The following is a 26542-nucleotide window of genomic DNA, read 5'->3' on the forward strand; positions in this document are numbered from 1 at the left end:
AAAGAGAACATTCAAATGAATGGCAAATACACGGATGAAAAAAAATTCAACTTTATAAGTCATCAAGAAATAAACAGGCATACTTCAGAGATACTGTATGTCTGGTTCCAGACAACCTCAATGAAATGATTATCACAATAAAGTGGGTGACACAAATTTTTGGTTACCCAGTGCAAAATGAAAGTTATGTTTACACTATATTAAGTGTGCCACAGCATGTCTAAACAATAATGTACGCACCCTAATTAAATGTACTTTACTACAAAAAAAATGCTAATGATCATTTGAGCCTTCAGCAAGTTATAATGTTTTTGCTGGTGGAGACTCTTGCTTCAGTGTGGATGGCTGCTGACTCATTCAGGTGGTGATTGCTCAAGGCTGAGGTGGCTATATCAGTATCTTAAAAAAAGACAACAATGAAATGTACTGCATCAATTGACTCTTCCTTTCACAAAAGGTATCTCTGAAGCATGGGATACTGTTTGGCAGCATTTTACCCAGAGTAGAACATCTTTCAAAATGGGAGTCAATCCTTTCAAATTCTGCCACTTCTTTATCAACTACGTTTATGTAATATTCTAAATTCTTTTTTTTTTTTTTTTTTAGATGGAGTTTCGCTCCTGTTGCCCAGGCTGGAGTGCAATGGCGCGATCTCAGCTCACTGCAACCTCCGCCTCCCAGGTTCAAGCAATTCTCCTGCCTCAGCCTCCCACGTAGCTGGGATTACAGACATGCGCCACCACATCTGGCTAACTTTGTATTTTTAGTAGAGACAGAGTATCTCCCTGTTGGTCAGGCTGGTCTCCATCTCCCAACCTCAGGTAATCCGCCTGCCTCGGCCTCCCAAAGTGCTGGGATTATAGGCGTTGAGCCACTGCACCCGGCATATTCTAAATTCTTTGTTGTCATTTCAACAATGTTCTTAGCCTCTTCACCAGGGGTAGATTCCATCTCAAAATAAAACACTTTCTCTGCTTATCCGTTAGAAGTAATACCTCATCCAATCAGATTTTATCATGAGATTGTAGCAACTCAGTCACATTTTCAGGCTCCAGTTCTAGTTTTCTTGCTATTTCCACTACATCTGCAGTTAGTTCCTCCACTGTAGTCTTGAACCCCTCAAAATCATCCATGAGGATTGGAAACTTTTTTCTTTTTTTTTTTTTTTGAGACAGGGTCTTGCTCTGTTGCCCAGGCTGGAGTGGAGTGGCACAATCACGGCTCACTGAAGTTTCGACCTCCAGGGCTCAAGAGATCCTCCCACCTCAGCCTCCAGAGTAGCTGGGATTACAGGCAAGCACCACCACGCCTGGCTAATTTTTAAAAAAAAAATAACATATGACAACGTCTTCTTATGTTGTCCAGGCTGGTCTCAAACTCCCAGCCTCAAGCAGTCCTCCCGCCTTGGCGTCCCAAAGTGCTGGGATTACAGGGGTGAGCCACCACCAATCACGAATGTCTTTAATGGCATTTAGAATGGTGAATCCTTTCCAGAAGGCTTTCAGTTGACTTTGCCCAGACCCATCAGAGGAACTATTCTATGGTAGCTGTAGCCTTTCAAAATGTATTTTTAAATAATAAGACTTGAAAGTTGTAATCATTCCTGGATCCATGGGCTGCAGAATGAATGCTGTGTTAGCAAGCATGAAAACATTTATTTCCTTGTACATATCCATCAGTTTCATCCATGAATTTCTTGAGTGATGAAATTCATTGTCAATAAGCAGTAATATTTTGAAATGATTCTTTTCTTCTGAGCAGGAGGTCTCAACAGTGTACTTAAAATATTCAACAAACCATGCTGTGAATAGATGTGCTGTCACCCAGGCTTTGTTACTCCATTTATAAAGCACAGGCAGATGTAACAATTCTTAATGGCCCTAAGGTTTTTGGAATGGTCATTGAGTACTGGCTTCAACTTAAAGTCACCAGATGCATTAGTCCCTAACAAGACAGTCTGAATGTCCTTTGAAACTTTGAAGCCAAGTATTGCCTTCTCTTCTCTAGTTATGAAAGTCAGTTGATACCTTCTTCTAATAGAAGGTTGTTTGATCTACATTGAAAATCTCTTGCTTAGTGTAGCCACTTCATCAATTATCTTAGCCAGATCTTCTGGATAAATTACTTGCTGTAGCTTCTCCGTTAGCACTTGCTGCTTCATCTTGCACGTTTATGTTATGGAGATGGCTTCTTTCCTTACACCTCATGAACCAACCTCAGCTACCTTCAAACTTTTCCTCTGCAGCTTCCTCACTTCTCTCAGCCTTCACAGAATTGAACAGAGTTAGGCCCTCCTTGCTCTGGGTTATACTCTGGCTCAAGGGAATGCTGTGGCTGGTGTGATTTTTATCCAGAACACTTGGACTTTCTCCATATCAGCAATAAGGCTATTTTGCTCTCATATCAATCTTGTGTTCACTGGAGTAGCACTTTTAATTTCCTTCAGTAATTATTTCTTTGTATTCACACCTTGGCTGTTTGGTGCAAGAGGCCTTGCTTTTGGTCTATCAGCTTTCGACATGCCTTCCTCATTAAGTTAATCATTTCTAGCTTTTGTGAGAGACGTGTGACTCTTCCATTCACTTGAACACTTAGAGGCCACTGTAGGATTATTAATTAGCCTAATTCCAATATTGTTACCTCTTAGGGAATAGGGAGGCTCCAGGAGAGGAAGAGACGGGAACAGCTGGTTGGTAGAGCAGTCAGAACATACCTGTTTATTGATTAAGTTCATCATCTTATATGGGCGTGGTTCAAGCATCCCAAAACAATTACAATGGTAACATCAAAGACCACTGATCACAGATCAAAAATAGACATAGTAATAATGAAAAAGTTTGAAACACTGTGAGAATTACAAAATGTGACCAAGGATACTAAGTGACCATATGTTGTTAGAAAAACGGTACTGAAAGACTTCCTGGATGCAGCAGTATCATAAACCTTAGATTTGTAAAAATCACATTACCTGTGAATCGCAACAAACCTAAGCACAATAAAGCAAGGTATGCTTGCATATTAAAACCACAGTGTAGCCGGGCATGGTGGCTCACGCCTGTAATCCCAGCACTTTGGGAGGCCGAGGCGGGCGGATCACAAGGTCAGGAGATCGAGACCATGGTGAAACCCCGTCTCTACTAAAAATACAAAAAATTAGCTGGGCGCGGTGGCGGGCGCCTGTAGTCTAGTCCCAGCTACTCAGGAGGCTGAGGCAGGAGAATGGCGTGAACCCGGGAGGCGGAGCGAGCCAAGATCGCGCCACTGCACTCCAGCCTGGGCAACAGAGCGAGACTCCGCCTCAAAAAAAAAAAAAAAACACCACAGTGTAAAACAACCACACAGCCACTGGAATGGCTAAAAAGGAAGAGACAGACAATACCAAGTGATAACAGGGACGCAGAACAGCTAGAACTTCTCTACACTGATAGCTGAAGTATAAACTAGCACAACTGCTTCAAAGTATCTATTAAAACTGATCATATGTATACACTCCCTGACTCAGCAATTCCACTCCTAGGTAAACACTTAAACAGAAATGTGTGCATATGTTCACCAAAATAATATGTAAAAGAATGATCATGTACTATTGTAACAACAAAACTGGAATCAGTTCATATGTCTACCAAGAGCAGAACATATACACAAATTATGGTTTATTTGTGCAAGGGCAGACTACACAACAAAGGGAGTGAATGAACCACAGCTATATGTAACAACATGGATAAATTTCAAAGACAGTGAGCAAAAGAAGGCAGAACCAAAAGTTATCCTGCATGATTTGGTGTATGCAAAGTTCAAACTCAGGCTACTTTTATCTTTGGTGCTAAAAGTCATGATAGTAGTTATTCTTGAGAGGGAGAGGAATAATGACTAGAAAGAGGCACAGTGTGGGGTGGGAACTCTCTTCTGAGGTACTAGTCAAGTTCTCCTTCTTGATCTATGTGTTCTACAGATGTAGTCACCTGGTGAAAAATCAGCAGCAGTATACATATGATTTGCCTGAATACATAATGTACTTTAATAAAACATTTATTTGAAAAGTGCTATGAGATCCACATATATTTTGCACATTTAAAATTGCCTTTCGAATTCTCTACATATCATCATTCAAAGGAATGATCACTCCTCTTTTCTCCAGTTTGCCCAAAATTAAAATACTTGAAATAAATTAAATACTTGAAATTAAATGCTTGAAAACAAAACCTAATCCTGAATGGGGTAAGCAAAATTATTATTATGGCATAGGATTATATTTGGAAGAATAAAATAGTACACTTGACTCATATATCTAGGCCAATAAAAACCTATTTTATATTCCTCTGCAAAGCTACACTTCTAAGCTTTAAATTAAATGTCCCAAAATTTAAAAACAGCTTCTCATATGACAAGGTATCTCATCCCTCACTAGCCTTGTAACTCCCTATTTAGGTGCTCTCCAATTTGTGAGTGTCTATGTCATCATGCAATACCCAGGCATAGTCTTAACAGCCCCAAAGCACAGTGGTCTAACCCAAATACCACAATTTCATGAACGCAGTCTAGGAATTACCATCACACGATTTGTTCATGGAGGTTAACTAAAACAACCAGATCTTTTTCCCATTATAAGTCAGATTTCCTACAACCCGAAATTTTAAAAATTTATTTTTAAAAAAGTTAAACACAGACTTAATATTTTTCTTACCAAATTTAACTTTGTTGGCTTTGGCTCATCACTTAAGCCTACTGAGAATACTTTGATTCTGTCTCCTGTCATCTTGGGTAACTCTCCTGGCCTCATATAATCTACACATACAATTCATATTTTTTCTATGTCTTAACTCAAGTTATTATTTTAAAAATACGTTGATCCCTGCTGGTTGGGCTTTCCAGGAAAAAAAGAGAAAAGAAAACTGTTGATCTCAAACTATCAAAGAAAGACATTTAGAGGGCACTGCCAGCATCTTCCTTAAAGCATATTTGCCAAAGGATGTTTCATGTGATAAACCCTAAAATGAGCGAGGGAAGTGCCCTGTAATGAGTTTGGGAATGCTGGGTCACTGCAGAATTCCTATCTTTAAAATTCTATAAAAGGCCAGGCACGGTGGCTTACACCTGAAATCACAGCACTTTGGAGGCCTAGCTGGGTGGATCACCTGAGGTCAGGAGTTCGCGACCAGCCTGGCCAACATGGCGAAACCCTGTCTTAGCCAGGTGTGGTGGTGTGCACCTGTAATCCCAGCTATTCGGGAGGTTGAGGTAGAAGAATTGCTTGAACCCGGGAGGCAGAGGTTGCAGTGAGCCGAGACTATGCCACTGTACTCCAGCCCGGGCAACAGAGTGAAACTGTGTCTCCAAAAAATTAAAATAAAATAAAATTCTAATAAACATGGTCTCTAAGAGGGGTTAAAATATAAAGTGCCTCCCAAACTGATCTGACTTGGAAACCTTTTCTCATCTTGAGAAATCAGTATTCCTGGAAAGACCCTTTGCGAAATGAAGCTCTAGGGTGATAACGATGCATCAGCCAGCATTCTTTGGGCAAAGGATTGTTTCATTAGCTTGAAACCCACCTTACTGCTTTATCATTTGACCTACCTAAACTTCTCCATATTTTCTAAAAGATTATCAAGATACTGTCAAATGAAATAATGATATCTTGCCAGTGTAAGTAACTTCTCACAAAATGAAACAGGATCAGTTAAAGAGGATTTAGTATAGTATTAGTGAAGCAATGGATGCCCAATCTACTGTGAAAATTACATGCCGTTAAGAAGAAGCTATGAAAGTGAAAGACACCTTCTTTAAAGTTTTCCATCAAAATAGCTATATTTAAAAAGCTTTGGCGATTAAAAAATAATCTTTGGTCACCTGGAAAATTCACTTATATGTGACACCTCATTTCCCAGTGATATTTAGTGAGATATTTCTATGTATTAAGAATGAGTTATTAAAAAAGAATAAGTTATAAAAAATCACTGAATACTGCATATTATACAAAGAATCTTACAATAATATAGCTTAAATTTTTTAAAGTTTTCATATATTGCCAAGAGAATTTCACGTATTCATCTGAAATCCACTTGAAAGATTATATTTAACAAAACATATGGTCTTTGTAAATGAAAACAGACACAAAAAAGTATATCAAGTCCTTCATCATTTAGCAACTTAATTTCAGAATGGGGGTAACAGGATGATAGGCTTTACTTGTAAAAAAATTTACACGAACAAATCATATTCACACAGCACATTTAAATTGATGGAGGCAGCATATTCACATAATGTGGCACCAGTACTGCTAATCCTCCACATTGTCTACTAGGGCTGTAGGATTCAAGATGTTGTTGAGATAACTGGCTTCCATTAGCAAGTATGTGATTGGCAGGATGATAAAGTCTTTTCACTCACAGGTCAGCTATTTCCTTTTCCTTAGAAGAGGGCAATCCCGACGATCCATCTTTTAGCTAGTCTCTCATAGAGTCCCAATTCTCTTGCCTTCAGCTTTGATATGGTTCTAACTTTCCTCTTGTATCAGCTCATACTTGTCATCAACTCCTCTATTCAGAACAGCAAATATCAGGAGTTTGACCTCAGGGCAAAGTCCGGGTGGGCAGGTAAAATGTGACCACTGGACCTACTTCCTAATCTTTCATAGCAATTCATGAAGCAGTATCAAATTCAAACTAAAAAACAGAAGCATGACCCCTTATAAGTACTAAGAAAAGGGCTCTTTTGCCTTTCTAAGTATACTTGAAAAGAACTGTCAACCACCCTATTAAGACAGAAATGGATCACAGACTAAAAAAAAAAAGAAGGAAAAGTACAGAACCCCAACTGAAATGTAAATAAAGGTGTTAGCAACCCCTTTACGTTTGGTGGTATACTACTTCACATAAAAGTGTTAAAGCAATATGCTATGAAACATCTTTATGAAGTAAGGAACATAAATGCCCTATCGAAACTTTAAAGCATCCTTATTTAAATAATCACTAACATCTGATTTAAAAAAAAGCTTATATCACCTCATGTGAGACTTAAATTTTCAAGACCGTTTTATTTTTATTTTTTGCCAGTTCCCCATACTTGGCATTTCACCACTTAAGTATTTGTAAACTAATTTTAAAAACAAATATAAGCAAAAAAAAAAAAAAAAAAAAAAACCCAAAAAACAAATATAGGTGAAAAACATCTATCTTTTTCAATGTATGAAGTCCAGGCTGCTAAAATAATAAAATTCAAGCCATGCCACAGTGATCTAGCAGCTAAGGAATTAGTTGCATATTCTTATTTTGGAATACAAAAGTCCAAGAATAGAGTATGATTAAATTTTGATAATAATAATCAGAAAAATTTATTTTAAGTCCCTTTTAAAACTAGAAAAAAATTAAAATGTAATAAAATAACTCATCAAAAATTTTCTATCCACTGATCTCTTCCACTGCATATTTACTACTATTCTCAAAAATTGTTTTATATTTAGTTATTTCTACATAAATCTTGTATTCTAACAATTCTACACATGTCATCACAGATTTCACAATTCTACATGTTTCATAATAGATTTTTAAAATTAACTTAGAAGTCTCTTAGATTACATTGATGAGGAAAAGTCAACCAGGACTTAATGCCCTCTAAGTGCACATACTTGAAAAGTAAATTCAACAAAAATGACTTGAGATGTTTATTAATATTTATAAGTATGTCTTAGTAACGATTCCCTAGCGAGCTACATACTTGTAAAGAGGCCTTCTATGCTGTCAAATGATGATTATCTTTGAAGGAAGAAAGTACCTGGGATCAGTGTTTTAATCTCCATTAAACCAACCACCTATCTATCTGGAAAAATCAAGGAACAGAATTCTTACGAACAGTTTCATAAACTATGTGGTCCTACTCACAATCCTACAATGAGATTATAAACTAGTTAACATCACACAAATGAGTTACCACCATAAAAATTCATATACAACTGAGAAAATGTCACATGATAAATTTCAAATTTTCTATAAACAGATTATTCATATATAATGAGAATTATTCTCAAATCATCTCCTCTTAAAGCTGTCCTTTGGATTGCAGAATATGTTTATGTCCTTGCAACTTACACCAGTAGGAAACTTACCCCACTAAGTGACCTTAAACCAACTGGGAAATGAATATACAATCAATCCTGCTTTCAACTTGCTAAAGAATCCTGTTTTCAATATTAGATCACCTTGTTCAGGGAAATAGCACTGCAACAGAGGGAACGCCTTCTAAAGGAAATGGATTTACTGTCAACAGAAAGAATCTCTTCTGGTAAACTGGAATGGAAGTTAAGAGTTGTAGGGATAAAGGGAAAACTCCCTCATCCTTGGAAATTTAACTGAAACATCAATTAACAAAAGGCAAATTAATAGGAGAAATAGCATATACATTTATTAGCACGCAGGAGGGAGAATTGCAGAGTGATTTTTCCACTTTGCAATGGGGGTATAGATGGTTACATGTTACTGTTTTGTTTTGTTTTAGAGGTAGGGTCTTGCTACGTTGCCCAGGCTGGTCTTGACACCCAGCTTCAAGTGATCTTCCTACCTCAGCCTCCCAAGTGCTGGGATTACAGGTGTGAGCCACCATGCCTGACCCTGTATCTTTTTTCTTAGGGGAAAGGGAGATGGGGGAAGTGTGGATGATTTTAGGAGGGTAGTGAATGATTTTTAGGGGAACTTAATGGGAATGAGGAACATATAATGATCTGGGAAAAAGTCTGTTGAGCCTACAGATAATGGTTTGATATGTGACAAAAGTCTGTCCAGGTGTGTTGACAGACTTCAGTCTTTCTCTTGCATGAGTTTAGCTAATACAACAAGGGAAGGAACCAGAGGTAACCGTTTTCTTCCTTGACAGGTCCAAACTTCAAGCAGATGAGGGAATTTTAGAGAACTTTATTCTGTACTTTGGAAGAGACAAAGTATTGAGAGATGGTGGGGCAGTGGGTGGGGGGTAGGAAGGAGGTCAGAGAGACCTCGATGCTGCTTCTTCAGTTCAGCATGTCAAAGCACCGTATTTTAGAGTACTGGTTTCTGAGCCCCAGCATTTCCCTGTCTAAAACTTCCCTGGAAGTTTCACATATTAAAAGCTGAGTTAGTGGCTGTGAAAAGACAAATCAAGTTAGTAGCTCAATGGCAAAAGGTCTCATCAAATCAGTCTCTTATTTTTGGGAATAGGCCAGTCCAATTAAACAGCTGTGTCTTTTTTTTTTTTTTTTCTGAGATGGAGTCTCGCTCTATTGGCAGGCTGGAGTGCAGTGGCATGATCTCGGCTCACTGCAACCTCCACCTCCAGGATTCAAGCAATTCTCCTGCCTCAGGCTCCCAAGTAGCTGGGACTACAGGTGCGTGCCACCACGCCTGGCTAATTTTTGTATTTTTTTTAGTAGAGACGGGGTTTCACCATGTTGGCCAGGATGGTCTCAATCTCTTGACCTCGTGATCCGCCCACCTCGGCCTCCCAAAGTGCTGGGATTACAGGCATGAGCCACCATGCCCGGCAAACAGCTGTGTCTTATTTTAGAAGACAGCATTGCAGATGGGCCCTCAAAGCTAGGCCTCTATATGTAAAGTGTGCAAACATATTTTTAATAAGAGGCATCTCTGCAGAAACAGAAGAAAAACAATGGTCAATGTCTGGAGTAGTCTATAAGCTAATTATCAGAGTCTCTGAAGCATCTTCAGGTTGCAGTGGCAATCTGACAGATTTATTATCATTATTATGGTTTGAATCAGGTATTCAAGCAAACTTTTTGCACAGTCCGTATATCTGTAGGCACAAAGGCTGTTAATATGTAAGTTGCTCTGGTTATTTTTGTTGAAGTTTATATTAAGCTCCAGTTTTAGGGCTTTAAGAAAAGTAGTTTTAATTTTTAGTGATTTTAAGTGAGAAAAATGTGAAGACATCAGTTTGGAGACTTGTAGCTAAAAAAGAATTTAGGATTTGGTCCAAATTGCAGGCAAATAATAAAAACTCAAAAATAATGGACAAGGCTAGAATCTAGTAATAGGTATATTACAGTTTTTATTTAATATATATTTTTTCTAGTCCCCCTTTTTAAAAAATCAAATTAAACTAGGACTAATTTATTTGTAAAATAAATTTTAGTCTTACCATATTTGGCCTGATTATTTGTATAGTGCAGCAAGAATAGTGATTCACCATATGGACTTTTTAAAAATGGACTTCGCTGAAACTTTTAATAAGGAATTTTGGATTAGACTTTTAAAAGCCTTAAGGGTAGGAAATCAAGTTGAGTATTTGTCATCAGACTGTGCCTCTAATATCAGTATGAACTGGGTGAAATTTTCTCTTTTCAAGGTCCTCGAAATATCTTGAGGTTCTTAGGCCTGCCAGAAAGTGACATTTTTTAACTTATCCCAAGGTCAGGAATCTTATAAGGGAATTGTGTGGACAGGATACAGGGCGAGTCTTTTTTTTTTTTCTTTTTTTTTAAACTTTATTGGCTTTATAAAGTCAACCTCAATCCCTCGAAGCGGTCTGGTCATATATGAAAACATGACAGTTTAGTCAAATCCTTGGTAAAATAACCAGTGTTTTCAATGTGTCCTGTTACAAAAGAAAGGATTCTTATTGAACTTACGTAAATAATTAGATTGTCATAAAACTAGAATATTTATGGATAGTTCCTAAATTCTGGAGAAATCATGTAGAGAGAAAGGTAAATGTTTTGATTTTGTTCATAAGTATATTTTAACTAATTGCTATAAGTTACGAATAGCTTAGAAGAAAAAAATTTCTTGGCTCTGGAAAACAAAACATAGAAAGAATCAGCAATGTTTTAAATAAAAAGTCATCAAAAAATCATTTTGGGCCAAGTGCGGTGGCTCACGCCTGTAATCCCAGCACTTTGGGAGGCCGAGGCAGGTGGATTGCTTGAGCCCAGGAGTTCAAGACTAGCCTGGGCAACATGGTGAAACCCCATCTTTACCAAAAATACAAAAATTAGCCAGTCACATAACCTGGTCTCAAAATAAATAAATCAGTAAATAAATAAATAAATAAATAAATAAATAATTTAAAAATACATAAATAAATAAATAAATAATTTAAAAATAAAATAATAAAAAAATTATTTTAGTCCATCATCAGTTCAGTTCCATTTAATTCTTATTTTGCTTGATGTTATTTTAGCAATCTTTATGAATGTATGAGCTGTTTAGAGTCCTGGAATATTTTACCTAGTCCAATGGTATGATTTCCAAAGTTACCAGACACCGGTATTTAAGAGCATTTGTCAGGGTCTTTCATTCTTTTACTTTAATATTTGTATTTTTATTGTGAAAAATTTCAGACATACATGAAAGTAAACAGCACAATAAACCCATCATCCTCACCTCCCAGATTCAGCTACTATCAGTAATTTTTCTTTGCTAAAGTATTTTAAAACAAACCACAGAATACATTTCCCTGCTTTCTCCCACTGATTTGTCTGAATTGGGATCAAAACAAGTTACAAACATTATATTTGGGTTTTACAGCTCTGAAATATCTGGCAAAAAAACAAAAAGTTCCTTTTTAAGATTTAAGAGGCAAGCACTATCTGAAATACAAAGAAGGAAATGTGAGGACAGTATGCCAGCAATCATATTTTGATGAGGGTAGGAGCATGGATGGGGAAAAAAAGAATGGAAAAAGACCAGCAGGAAATAAAACAGAATGCCAATAATGATGTGTTTAGGTAGTAAGACTATGAGTAATTTTTTCTATTTTTTTTGTATATTGTAATGTTTTTTGAAAACATGTATAACTTATATATATACGTACTTTTTCATTTTACCTATAATATTTTATTATGCCTCTAGTAAGGCATTTAAAAAACATATTCACCATTTCATTATTATACCTTTTACAAATAATTTAATACCAAGTATCTAATATCCATATTTCCCGGATTATCTCAAACCTGCTCCCTCCCTTTTTTTTATAACTGGTTTGTTCAAATTAAGATGTAAACATGGTCTGTACATTGCTGTTGGTTATGAGGTCTTATTTAATCTTTACATATAGGGGAGTGTGATTTATGTCAGATGGTTATGTGATGGTCTGCAGAAAGAATGTATTTCTTTTTAAAATTTTTATTTTTATTTTATTTCAATAGCTTTTGAGGTATAAGTGGTTTTTGGTTCCATGGATGAATCGTATAGTGGTGAAGTCTGAGATTTTAGTGTATTCATCATCCAAGTAGTATACATTGTACCCAATATGTAGTGTGTGTTCGTTTGAGACAGAGTCTTGCTCTGTCACCAGCCTGGAGTGCAATGGCATCATCTTGGCTCACTTCAACCTCCGCCTCCTGGGTTCAAGTGATTCTCCTGCCTCAGCCTCCCAAGTAGTTGGGATTACAGGCACCCACCACCATGCCTGGTTAATTTTTTGTATTTTAGAAGAGATGGGGTTTCACAACGTTGGCCAGGATGGTTTCGATCTCCTGACCTCATGATCCACCTGCCTCAGCCTCCCAAAGTGCTGGGATTACAGGTGTGAGCCACCGCGTCTGGCCCCCAATATGTAGTTTTTTATCCCTAACCCCTTCTCCTACCCTCCCCATTTTCAGTCTCCAGAGTCCATTATATAACTCTGTATGCCAAGAAGCAAATTTTGGACTTTAGTCAATTGTAAACTGCTTTTTGAGGAGAACCAAAGAAAAATAATTAATATTCTTTAGATGACAAAGGACTTAGAATAGCCATGATTAGGCCAACCATAGTGGCTCACACCTGTAATCCCAGCACTTTAAGAGGCCGAGGCAGGTGATCACCTGAGGTCAGGAGTTCGAGACCAGCCTGGCCAACCTGGTGAAACCCCGCCTCTACTAAAAATTCCAAAAAAATTAGCTGGGGGTGGTGGCACGTGCCTGTAGTCCCAGCTACTTCGGAGGCTGAGGCAGGAGAATTGCTTGAACCCAGAAGGAGGAGTTTGCAGTGAGCTGAGATCCCATCACTGCACTCCAGCTTTGGTGACAAGAGCGAGACTCCGTCTCAAAAAAAAAAAAAAAAAAAAGAATAGCCATGGTAAAAGACACCAATTGACAAGGGGATTTTGTTATTTTTGCAACACATAATAACTTAACATAATAATTATGACTGATAACACATATCAAGACATCAGAATTTCAGGAATCATTTTGGAACACATGAATAAGATATCTGTATAAATAAAATTCAAAACAAGTTAAATACCATTTCTTATTTGACAATGTTTCTCATATGGTTTTCTTATACTGAATAAGACTAATGTGTCTCTCTTGAGCTTCCAGGGGCCCTTTCCGGAATATCCAAAAGTTTGTTCAAAAAGACAATTTTGGAATCTGAAATTTGGGGAAGTATGTTAAATACCAAAGGTTTAAAAACTTGATTAAAATAGGATCACAGGTGGTTGGGCACTGTGGCTATACCTGTAATCCCAGCACTCTAGGAGGCCAAGGTAGGCGGATCACTTGAGGCTGGGAGTTCAAGACCGGCCTGGCCAACATGGGAAAACCCCGTCTCTGCTAAAAATACAAAAAAGAAAATTAGCCAGGCATGGTGGTACTATCTGTAGTCCCAGCTACTAGGGAGGCTAAAGCAGGAGAATTGCTTGAACCCTGGAGGCAGAGTTGCAGTGAGGTGAGACCATGTCACTGCACTCCAGCCTGGGCAACAGAGTGAGACTCTATCTCATAAATAAATAAACAAACAAATACAGGATCAAAGGTGACTTAAAATAATAGTCATTTACTTAGCCAGTGATAAAGATTTCAAAACACAAATTTTTTTTTATTCTTTGATAAAGAGAAGGCAGCTTTTTAAATAGTTAAATGACCTAATAAAGACCACCTTCTTCACTTTCTACTATCTTTCCCAACTCAGCAAGGTTAATCATCTAGAGATCTAGGTGACCTATAACAGTGTTTCTTGTTTGACATAATATCTGAGCACTGATTGCAAACAGAAGTAAATATGAATATATTTTATATGTACCATACTTTACAGACATAATTTGGAGATAAGAATGGCTTTTTAAGTCTCCTTCTAAACCTGACTTGAAGACATACCAATTATTTCCACATGACTCATCTATCTTTTTTGAGACGGATTCTTGCTCTGTCGCCCAGGCTGGAGTGCAGTGGCATGATCTCAGCTCACTGCAAACTCCACCTGCTGTGTTCAAGCGATTCTCCTGCCTCAGCCTCCCCAGTAGCTGGGACTACAGGTGCGTGCCACCATGCCTGGCTAATTTTTTGTATTTTTAGTAGAGATGGGGTTTCAAAGTGTTAGCCAAGATGATCTTGATCTCCTGACCTTGTGATCCACCTGCCTTGGCCTCCCAAAGGGCTGGGATAACAGGCGTGAGTCACTGAGACAATGAGAGCCCAGTCAGCAATTCATTGTCTTATAAGGATTCCTAACCAGTATATGTTTTGCTTCTCTAAAGTATGTTTAAGCTCCATCAGGATAAAACTATTTCTTATACAGTTTTGTATTTATTTCAAATACATCTTTCCTCTGCAAATAATGAATATATAATAGACAGTAAGTATTTAGGAAACACTGGGTTGGAATTATCTATATTCTCAAACATTTACTGAAGTCAGAGTTCCTTAACTGCTCAAAGTGGTCCTGCTCCGAACATCACTGTGGTAGAGTCTGTTCGTACCAATGATGAAGCCTCATCTCTATCCCCTAAAGGGAATGGGAACTATTAATAGACTGATACCACAGTGGCTTTGTTTTAATTCAATCTCCATATGGTTCTTCTTGCAAAGGCCACAGTCACTCCTACTGTCTATTCTAGCACTCCTGAGCCCTCTAACTAGGATCCTCCTTTCCTGCTACAACTCCCTTGTGACTTGACTCCCTAGCTTTATTAAGCTACTTAATAATAGGAATTAAAAAAAACAAAAGGGGGAAGAGAAAAGAGGAGGAAAAGAATAAAAAAAACAAAGAAGTGGAAAAAGGGAAGAAATAAATAAACTGACAATAGAGATGTCAGAGTAGCAAAATGAATAGATTTTTTAAATGATCATATTTGCTACTACACTTAGAGTATTGTGGCCAGAATAGAATTGTGTAAGTATCTCATTACATTTTTAAAACGTATTTTATCCTTCTTTCTGGGACCAAGAGAAAATTTATAAAAATAGCATTCTTTACCACTGAAAACATTTTATGCAAGGGGTTACTTTCTAGGTTGTAATAATTTACATTTAACTTGGGTCCTGAAATTAATGTTAATATTATCAATTTTCATATATGACAAGATTATTAAGAAATAATCTAAACATCAAGTGTCATTAAACCAAGCTACAAAGTTATGATTTAGTAATGTGCTTAGTAGGTAATAACTATTAAATAAATTAAATATTCACTGATAAGAATGCTCTATGAAGCTGAGGTACTGAATGCATTACAGGTTCAAAAAGAAGTGCCAAATACATAGTTATCAAGCAAGCATTTTTCTTAAGATAGGTTGTGTCAAGGCAAACAGGCATTCCTGTAGCATTAAGAAAAAAAAAGTGAGGGGAGGGCAAGAGTTAGAGGGCAACAAATAGGAAGTACATTATTAAATCTTACTTGTCTGAGGTCAATGAATGCTAGCTGCAGGGTATCCCCCTGGAATCCTGGCACAGGTTCAGAGCTGGCAAACACTATTAAAAGAAAGAAAAAACGAGAATAAAAACGAGATTGCAAAATATACAAGAGTTTAACTGATAAATTAATTTCTACTCATTATAAATGCATTATAATATTTACACACAATCACTTCAAATGAAGATTATTTATAACCTTCAATTTCCACTACTGAGAAAGTTCTCCACATCCATTACCTCAAGTGTTTTAATAATTTTAAATTTCGAATCTGCCATGTAATCATTGTAATCCTAATCACAATACATTTAGGAGGGTTTTCTTACTAAAATTTAATAGTAATGTACTTCAATCAAGTAAAGCTTTCTGACTCTTTTTAGCCTTAGGTGAATGATTGTAGAAGCATTTAAAAATTATGTCAATTCCATGGCTGTCAACATATTTTGAAACATTTGCTTTGCTACAGAATACAGAATAGGAGCTATTAAAAAATCCCACCTCTAGCTAATAGCAATAAAAGGCAGACACCAAGGTAAGAAGTCAACTTTACATGCAGACAATAGGTAAAATGTTCTAAGCAGAAAAATCAGGATGATGCAGGAATGCCTGTTCATGTCTTTTAATAATTTTTATTTATTTTTATTTATTTTTTTGAGATGGAGTCTCGTCCTGGCAGTGGCACCATCTCGGCTCACTGCAACCTCTTGACTCCCAGGTTCAAGTGATTCTCCTATCTCAGCCTCCCGAGTAGCTGGCACTACAGGTGCATGCCGCCATGGCCGGCTAATTTTTTTGTATTTCAGTAGAGATGGGGTTTCACCATGTTGCCCAGGCTGGTCTCAAACTCCTGAGCTCAGGCAATCCACCTGCCTTGGCCTCCCAAAGTGCTAGGATTACAGGTGTGAGCCACCGTGCCTAGCCAGTAATTTTTTTTATAAAGGATTCATGCCTCAACTAAAAAATATCTCAACAAGAATTTTAAAAATTTCCACAGATTGCTTCAATAATATTTTGTGGCTCAAAATTTTTAATACTACTAACATAGCTTATTTAATTAAATTAAAGACAATTCCAATATTAGTTATTTTAAAAACTTAAAAGACTTGGCTCGTAAAAAAGACCTTGTCATTTTACATGCAAGCTTCTCTGGTAAGAATGCCTGTAATCATTTTCCCACCCCATTAATATTCTAATTTTCTTTTCTTCTTCTTCTTCTTTTTTTTTTTTTTTTTTTTTTAAGAGACAGGGTCGCTTATTGCTGGCGGCCCTGAGGAGCCCATCATGGCGATGCCCCCTAAGCGGCGGGCGGTGGAGGCCACGGGGGAGAAAGTACTGCGCTATGAGACCTTCATCAGTGACGTGCTGCAGCGGGACTTGCGAAAGGTGCTGGACCGTCGAGACAAGGTATATGAGCAGCTGGCCAAATACCTTCAACTGAGAAATGTCACTGAGCGACTCCAGGAAGCTAAGCACTCGGAGTTATATATGCAGGTGGATTTGGGCTGTAACTTCTTCGTTGACACAGTGGTCCCAGATACTTCACGCATCTATGTGGCCCTGGGATATGGTTTTTTCCTGGAGTTGACACTGGCAGAAGCTCTCAAGTTCATTGATCGTAAGAGCTCTCTCCTCACAGAGCTCAGCAACAGCCTCACCAAGGGCTCCATGAATATCAAAGCCCATATCCACATGTTGCCAGAGGGGCTTAGAGAACTACAAGGCCTGCAGAATTTCCCAGAGAAGCCTCACCATTGACTTCTTCCCCCCATCCTCAGACATTAAAGAGCCTGAATGCCTTTGAAAAAAAAAAAAGAGACAGGGTCTCCATCTGTCACCCAGGCTGCAGTGGCATGATTACAACTCACTGCAACCTCGAACTCCTGGGCTCAAGCAATCAGCCTCCCAAGTAGCTGGGACTACAGGCATGCATCTCCACACTCGGCTAATGCAATTTTTTTTTTTTTTTTTTTTTTTTTTTTTTTGTAGAGATAGGTTATTGCTATGTGGCACAGGCTGGGCTTGAACTCCTGGCCTAAAGCAATACCCTTGTCTTGGCCTCCCAAAGTGCTGGAGAGTCTAATTTTTTAAGAGAACATTATAGACGTTCCATTTGTGAATTTATCTGAGCTAGAATTTTGGAAGCTATTTAAATTTCAGCCTATATAGTTCTTGGGATAACAAAAGCAATTCTTAAATTTTGTGTATTCTGTGTGAAATATAGTTTAGAAAGGCTCAAAATCAACAATTAAAAACAATAAATATACGAAAATTTGCACAGCTTAATTTATCTGGCATCTCTGGGGAATATTGAGTTCAAAATAAGTTTCTGTTGCTGTTGTATAATTTTTGCTTTAAGCATCAGAATTTTTTTTTTAATCTTAAGCAGTTTTTACAAAATTCTAAAATGTATCATTAATCCTGTGGGTCATCATTAAGAATACATTTTGTTCTATAAAGTAAAATTCCCAGGGGTTGTTATGGAAGTTAGAGCTTTTTTTTTTGTTCTATTAAAAAGCTGTGCTATTTGAGTTCTCATGTCTAGCTTTTCTAATTTTTCTGCCTTCTCCCTGGTAGTTTTAACATGAATTCTTACTCCCTACTCTCTCCCTCATCTCTCTTATTAATTTTATCTTTACTCTTCTTGAGCGGGTAAGCCAGCTAATCAATTACTAGAATTATGTCTAAAGTAAGAGCAAATACAAGCTAAGCAAGGGCCTCTCCTACTAGTAAGGTTAATAGGTTTTATATACATACCTTGGAACGTATGTACCTTTTGAGAATGAGTAACCTTTTGGTTACTCAGAGATGCACCACTTTTCTCCCTTTGTTCTTGGTTCTCTGCTAGGTTATGGTCATTAGATAAGTGACTAAATTCACCATTCTCAGACCCCTTTTTTCTAGAAAACCAAAATTTAGTGACCAAATCTAGCCACATTTTTCAGTATTTAGTACAATTTATTCATATCACTGTCTTGTTATACAATGAAAAGTGGTATACTTTCATACAGCGGTATTGCCATTACCTGCTACTATGCCCTAGGTAGCTGAGTTGCCTTTCTCCAGTATCATTACATCTTAACTGAAAAACGATAAACAAAATTATAATACCTTTTATATTACATTGTAAAATACATTATTAGTTTATGTTAACCTTTTATACTATAATCATAAAAGGTGTTAAAAGTAAAGGTGTTTTCTAACTTTAAAAAAATACTTTTTTTGGGCCGGGCGCGGTGGCTCAAGCCTGTAATCCCAGCACTTTGGGAGGCCGAGACGGGCGGATCACGAGGTCAGGAGATCAAGACCATCCTGGCTAACACGGTGAAACCCCGTCTCTACTAAAAACTACAAAAAACTAGCCGGGCAAGGTGGCGGGCGCCTGTAGTCCCAGCTACCCGGGAGGCTGAGGCAGGAGAATGGCGTGAACCCGGGAGGCGGAGCTTGCAGTGAGCTGAGATCTGGCCACAGCACTCCAGCCTGGGTGACAGAGCAAGATTCCATCTAAAAAAAAAAAAAAAAAAAAAAACTTTTTTTGGCTGGGCATGGTGGTCCATGTCTATAAATCCTAGCATTTTGGGAGGCCAAGGTTGGAGGATGGCTCAAAGCCAGGAGTTTAAGACCAGCCTGGGAAACATGGCAAGACCCCATCTCTACAAAAAAAAAAAAAAAAAATTAAAATTAGCCAGGCATGGTGGTATGCACCTGTAGTAGTAGTTCCACCTACTGGGGAGGCTGGGGCAGGAGGATCACTTGAGCCCAGGAGGTTGAGGCTGCAGTGAGCCATGATCATACCACTGCACTCCAGCCTGGGTGACAAAGTGAGATCTTGTCTTTAAAAGAAAAAAAAAAAAAAACTCAAGACCATCCAGCATTTTATTGGCCTTTTTTTTTTTTTTTTGCCACAGTCTCAGGCTACTGTCTGTAACCGTTTACCATAAATCCCTAGTGGTTCTCAACCAAGGCTGTAAATGTTACCATAGCTTCTACCACCACCATGGATAGATACACACACACTCATAAATAAAGACTTTTTATGGGCCGGGCGCAGTGGCTCAAGCCTGTAATCCCAGCACTTTGGGAGGCCGAGACGGGCGGATCACGAGGTCAGGAGTTCGAGACCATCCTGGCTAACACAGTGAAACCCCGTCTCTACTAAAAAATACAAAAAGCTAGCCGGGCGAGGTGGCTGGCGCCTGTAGTCCCAGCTATTTGGGAGGCTGAGGCAGGAGAATGGCATAAACCCGGGAGGCGGAGCTTGCAGTGAGCTGAGATCCGGCCACTGCACTCCAGCCTGGGTGACAGAGCCAGACTTCCTCTCAAAAAAAAAAAAAAAAAAGACTTTCTATGATGCAGGGAGACTCATTTTATCAGGCACAAAAATAAGCTCAATTTCAATTAGACATACAGTTATTATCTATTTAATGCTCAGAATTTTTCTACATTAAAAATAATCTTAAAATAATTTTTCTTTTCCCTAGGTTCTTGTTTAAGATACTATAGTTTAAGACCCAATGGCTTGGCAGTAAACCAAAGAGCTCAATGTCAAAATTAATGGTACTATAAATTTATATAGCACTTTATGGTTTACTAAGCACTTTCTCACACACCATCTGCTCTGAGCATCACAATAATTTATGTTAGTAAATAGGGCATGCAGATGATGAATCATAAAATCTTGCAACTGAAAGAGACAACCTCTTTGAAACACATCCAACAGTCCCCTAAGGACTCAGTTTAAAAGTTGCCGAGACTTTTTAATTTTTTGAGATGGAGTCTTGCTCTGTCACCCACGCTGGAGTGCAGTGGCGCGATCTTGGCTCACTACAACCTCCTTCTCCCAGGTTCAAGCGTTTCTCGTGCCTCAGCCTCCCAAGTAGCTGGGATTACAGATGTATGCCACCACGCCTGGCTAATTTTTGCATTTTTAGTAGAGACAGGGTTTCACCATGTTGGCCAGGCTGGTCTCCAACTTCTGACTTCAGGTGATTTGCCTCGGCCTTCCAAAGTGCTGTGATTACAGGCGTGAGCCACTGCACCTAGCTGAGTCCTTCATTTTATAAGGCAGAAAAATTAAAAGGAAAGTGACTTGCCCAGGATTATATAACTAATTCAGATTTCCTGGCATTTACTCCATTAATCCAGAATCTGATTAAGTATTCAGTCTCTCATCTTTTATCACATCTCTCATAAGAATCTAACCAATAGGGAAGCGAAATTCACTAGATTATAACACTCAGGGCTTTTTCTCAAAAATTTTTAGGGGTAGAAGGCAATTTAGTGACCTGATAGTCATCTGGCACAGAGGACATTCATACTGATATGCTATTGATTCATAGCTTTGTATTCTTCCCTTTATTTCTTTAAAAATCAAATGCAGTCAATCCTTTTGTTTCTACTTCCCAAAATATCTCGAGTCTGAATTTGTTTCTACCTGAGTACAAACTAACATCATTTCTTGCTTGGATTACTAAAATACACCCTATCTGACCTCCCTGCTTCTGGTGCAACTTCTCCATCCACTTATCCCAGTAAGATTTAAGTAGATGTAACTTGTGCCACTTCACAGTTTAACATCCTTCAATAGTTTCCCATCATCTTAAAATAAAATAAGGCTAAGGTCCTTTGCAATCTAGCCTTTGTCTATCTGCCAGCCTCATCTTATCATTTCCCTAGGGGCACCTCAGTTTCTATACCACACCAAACTACCTGTACTTCCGTGCATATGCCACTCTCTTTCCATGATGCTTTGATCCCTCTGCCTAGAGCATCCTTCCTCTTCTTATTTTCCATCTGGGTAAACTCTTATTTATCCTTCAATCATCATCTTCCTTGGGAAGACTTCCATTATCCCTGCAGGTTGGGTCATGTTCTTTCTGCGTGTTCTCACTGCAACTTTCTGTGCACAGCTTAACTTCAGCACTCACTTTGCTGCCTTCTAACTGTTTATCTGTCTGGGTCTTCCCACTAAACCATGAACTCCCTGAGAGCAGGGACAGTACTTTCACTTCTATACTCTTATCACCTAGCACAATGCCTGACTCATAATGAGTATTCAATGAAAGTTTCTTAAATGAATGAAGAAAAACAGAACCATAAATAAATAAATGCTAAGGGAATGCCACCCAGTATTGGATATTGATATATTATCTAGCTTGTTGATTAGATTTAGAATGATGCTGTCCAAGAGAACATTCTGCAATAATGAAATGTAATGTCCATGCTAAACTTAATTTTTGGTTTTATTTAATTTTTTTTGAGACAGGGTCTCACTCTGTTGCCCAGACTGGAGTGTCATGGTGCCATCACAGCTCACTGCAGCCTCCCTCAACCTCCTGGGCTCAAGCAATCCTCCTGTGTCAGCCTCCTGAGTAGCTGGGACTACAGGTGCCATCATGTCTGGTTAATTTTTTTTATTTTTTGTAGAGATAGGGGTACTATGTTGCCTAGGCCAGTCTCAAACTCCTGGCCTCAAGCAATCCTCTTGTCTTGGCCTCTCAAAGTGCTGAGATTACAGGTATGAGGCACTGCATCCAGCTTAATTTAAATTTCCTAGCCATATGTGTTTATTTAACAGTGCAAATCAAGAACATAACTGTATACACTTAGTGTATTTATATAAAAGTAATTAAGGGTGAGTGAGAATACTCCTAATAGCTTCTTCAACAAAAACTAAATCATAAGCTCTTCCACTAAACAAGAAGTTCCTGGGAAGGAGTTACATACATGATGCCTGTCACCTAGGAAATAGTCAATAAATGTGTGTTGAATGAATAAATAGCAATATAAATCATTTCTACCAATATTGTCTATGGTCCCAATGATTCATGGGGTCAATTTTAATCTTTTAAATTTTTAAAGAATTGATGACTAATTTTTGAAATCTCTTGAAGTACTATCATCAAATTACTTTTTGGCTCATCCAGATTCTCATTTTGTATATAATTTGTCATATTTTGGGGATTCCTAATTCTCCTCCCTTGGACTATCGTTCAAATTTTAAAAACAATAACGCCCACTTCCCTCCTATTATGGTGTCTTTGTTTTTGTCATTTAGCCATGCCTTTAAGGGTATTTTTAAAAAAACATTGATCCTGGTTACCCAATAAGATTTGTAAAAATCATTTCCAGACTCTATGAAATTTTCTTTTTTAAGAGATTCCAAATCTTTGTTTTTTTCTCTTAATGCCTCCAATTTGGCTATTTCCTTTTTAATAAACAAAATAATTTCAGGATATTCATTTCCTCTTATTTTCTGTAATGATAATAAATGATTTCAAGTTTTCTTTTCTTTTTTTTTTTTTTGAGACAGAGTCTCACTCTGTTGACCAAGCTGGAGTGCAATGGCACAATTTCGACTCACTGCAACCCCCACCTCCCAGGTTCAAGCGAGATTCTCCTGCCTCAGCCTCCTGAGTAGCTTTGATTACAGGCATACACCTCCAGGCCCCGCTAATTTTGTATTTTTAGTAGAGAAGGAGTTTCGCCATGTTGCCCAGGTTAGTGTCAAACTCCTGACCTCAGGTGATCTGCCCACCTTGGCCTCTCAACATGCTGAATTACATGCATTAGGCACCGCACCCGGCCTGATTCCAAGTTTTTAAATATTCTTAGATTAGAGAAGGAGGTGTCTGATCTTATTGGGAAGGTATATTATAACAATAGAATAAAACTGCTATATCAGCCTAACTTGGAAGAAGACTAGTTTGAATCAATTTAGATGAAAGTGGAAACAAAAAATAATGTATGCAGGGTAAGCTGTGATTATAACAAAAGTATCTTCCAAATTGGCAATCTATGAAGTTGTTTTTCCTGGTTTTTTTTGTTTGTTTGTTTGTTTGTTTGTTTTTGAGATGGAGTCTCGCTCTGTTGCCCAGCCTGGAGTGCAGTGGTATGATCTCGGCTCACTGCAACCTCCGTCTCCTGGGTTCAAGCAATTCTCCTGCCTCAGCCTCCTGAGTAGCTGGGATTACAGGCATGTGCCACCACAACCGGCTAATTTTTTTGTATTTTTAATAGAGATGGGGTTTTGTCATGTTGGCCAGGCTGGTCTCGAACTCCTGACCTCAGGTGACCCACCCACCTCGGCCTCCCAAAGTGCTGGGATTACAGGTGTGAGCCATTCCGCCCAGCTGGTAATCTATGAAGTTTTAAGAGAACAAAGAATATCTGTAGGCAAAACATGAATTATCTGTATACATAACAAAAAAATTTTTTTTAAGTAGGAAAACAGGCCCTTCCTCTCAGGATCTATGCAAAATGTAAAGGGTTTGGTACGAGGGGGGAAGGAAAATTGCCAAGATGTCAGGCCATATTTATCCTGACTAGAAAATATAAAACCTACTCTGAAATTAAACTCAGAGGGAATTAAACTCAGAAGTCCTTGAAAAATCTTGTTCTAGGCAGGCAGTTATCTTTATCATAAGGCAGAGAATATAGACTGTTTACAATGTAGATATAAAAAACATCCATACAAGGTAGGTAGAATTGTCAGGGGGTAAAGGGGATGGGGGAGAAAAAGGGCCCATGGATCATAAGAGTGAATACACCAGAAGCTTCACAAAAGATTGAAAGAAAGGGTAAGGAGGTTAGGCTACAGTTTTAAGACCTTGCTTGCAAATGACCACACAGGTGCATATAAAATGGAATAATTCTGTAACTAAATAAATGGCTGAATATGAAGGCCAATATTCATTCTATTTGAAGATACTTCTTGTAATTCCATTTCTATCTACATCTTAAGATTAAAGTAGCTAGTAAGAACTCAAGTTTTGTTTAACAAACTTTGTTATTAGGCAAAGTACCCCGTGTGGACCGGGTGTGTCATTAGAAGGAATGACTAAGAGCACCATCTAGTGGTTTTTCTGGTAGTGAATAACTTATGCCTGGGAATCAGGAGAGTTAGGATTCTTGGCTTTTAGATTATTTTCTGTTATAAGCGGTTAGCAACAGTGGGATGCAAACCTCAAGGACCAATTGTTACTCTACCTTCATCACCTCATTTTTATATAAAGTAATATCTAGTTTTCTCCATTTCTTGGAATTAAACCTGGGCAGAGTATCCTTCATCAGATAGCTTAGGTATCAAATTCAGGTATCCAAACCAGGAACAAACTCAGGTATCCAAACAGTGTAACAGCATCCAGCTTACTTTTAAAAAAGGCACTGAAATATTCTTCTCTTACCATCCAAATGATTTGGCCTTAATACTTTTATTACTGGGCACAGGCCTTTTTCAAGGCTACAATTAGAGGTCATAGCCACTAAAACTCTATAAACAGCATTCTTTTATTTTTTTTTTCTTTTTTAGTTAAGCTTTCTTGTTTTGTTTTGTTTTGTTTTTGAGACAGAGTCTCACTCTGTCACTCAGGCTGGAGTACAGTGGCATGATCATGGCTCACTGCAGCCTTGACCTTCCAGGCTCAAGCAATTCTCCCACTTCAGCCTCCTGAGTGGCTGGGACTACATGTGTGCACCACCACATCTGACTAATTTTTATTTTTTTTGCAGAGATGAAATCTCCCTATTTTGTCCAGGCTGGTCTCGAACCCCTGGGCTCAAGCAATTCTCCAGTCTTGACCTCCCAAAGTGTTGGGATTACAGACATGAGCCATCGTTCCCAGCAGGTTAAGTTTTTATCCAAAAATGAAGAAAGACCAAGGCTTTCACATTAAGAAACTTACCTACTCCTCAATAACTCACCTTTGAAATAGGTGCCAGCACTCTTTAAACTGGAGCTATTCTAATGCCTTTTCTAATATCTACAGATTTCAGATGTTAAACCCTTAGGAGCTGATAACCTAACTTAGATATTTGGGTAGAATGAAATAAAAAGTATATTCTAGACCTACTCTGGATTCTTAAAATATAAAACAGAATCTTTCTGATTGCTTGATGCTTTGGAAATAGTCTCCATTTTGTTAGTAATATGAAGAATTTCTGCGATACCTTTGTAAGAACTTGTCTAGAAAACATATTAATCTTTTCTTCTACATGGTTATATCTATAAGGTACCTATATTAGAATCGAATATATAATAAATATTTAATAAATATAAAACAAAGTACATACACTGATTCAGAATATCATTCTCATACCTTGGCAAATGCTCCTCCAAATAAGAAGACATTTATCTTGAACTTACACAAAATTTATACTAAGATCAAAAGTTCAATGTAGCTTTCAGAGTGAGCTATTTTTGCAATTTCCAAGTATGTATTCCTGGGTATCTTCCTGACTGTCTCCAAACACGCAGTTATACTAGTATTATGGTTATGGTCAAATTAACCAAAAGTTAACCTCTACATTCACACATAAATCCTACCTAGTATTCTCATACCATATACTTTTACAAAGTTTAACAACTTATAGTCACATTTACTAACGAAGTTATTTAATGACTGTTTCCCCACTGGACTTAAACTCCAAGAGGGTAAAGACCTTTTCTGTTTTGCTTACCACTGTATTCCCTCAATGCCATGCACATAATAGATATGAAGAAATAATTAATACAGGACTTCAAAGCCCCACACTCTTCAATGTCTTAACATTTAACTGCCTTTGAATCTTAGAATGAGGACGTTATCTTGAAAAAATTATCAATTCCAAATTCCATGTGTTATGGGAAAAATTTAGGCCTCTTGATGGGTGAAGGGTTTGTCCAAGTCACCTTGCTCAAGTTAGAGGCAGAGCCAGGACTGGAAGCAAGGTCTCAACTTCCTGACATGTACTCAGATCATCTTAAGACTGATCTGAAAGCACTTAAAAAAAGAAAAGTTCTAATATAAGTTCATATAATTCTATATTCCTGAACTTAGACATTGTATCCACTTTCACCAAGTATAGGTTAAAAAAGTAGAAAAACAGGAAAAGATCCAAAGAAAATTTACAAAAAGGCATGTGAAAATATCCTACAAGGAAACATTTTAAAAAATAACTGCATA

The 26542-nt window shown here is 37.8% G+C and overlaps 1 protein-coding gene and 1 pseudogene across 9 annotated transcripts in view; one reads left to right on the forward strand and one right to left on the reverse strand.

Annotated features, from left to right (window-relative positions):
- Positions 1-26542, reverse strand: part of EXOC6 (exocyst complex component 6) — a 224817-nt gene that overhangs the window by 38038 nt on the left and 160237 nt on the right. For 6 of the 8 annotated variants that reach the window (XM_010381327.2, XM_010381328.2, XM_030940528.1 and 3 more), the window contains one exon: positions 15588-15661. In XM_010381327.2, coding sequence (XP_010379629.1) covers positions 15588-15661 — 74 coding nt within the window. Of the gene's footprint in view, positions 1-10135; positions 10582-14279; positions 14697-15587; positions 15662-26542 lie in introns of those variants that run through there. The other 2 variants (XM_030940532.1, XM_030940531.1) reach the window with 2 other exon arrangements.
- Positions 16842-17414, forward strand: LOC104676505 (annotated as a pseudogene). Its single transcript, XR_749924.2, has one exon. The product of XR_749924.2 is annotated as a protein UXT pseudogene (transcript).

The sequence above is a fragment of the Rhinopithecus roxellana genome, chromosome 11 (assembly GCF_007565055.1).
Source record: "Rhinopithecus roxellana isolate Shanxi Qingling chromosome 11, ASM756505v1, whole genome shotgun sequence".
In the NCBI taxonomy this organism is placed as follows: Eukaryota; Metazoa; Chordata; class Mammalia; order Primates; family Cercopithecidae; genus Rhinopithecus; species Rhinopithecus roxellana.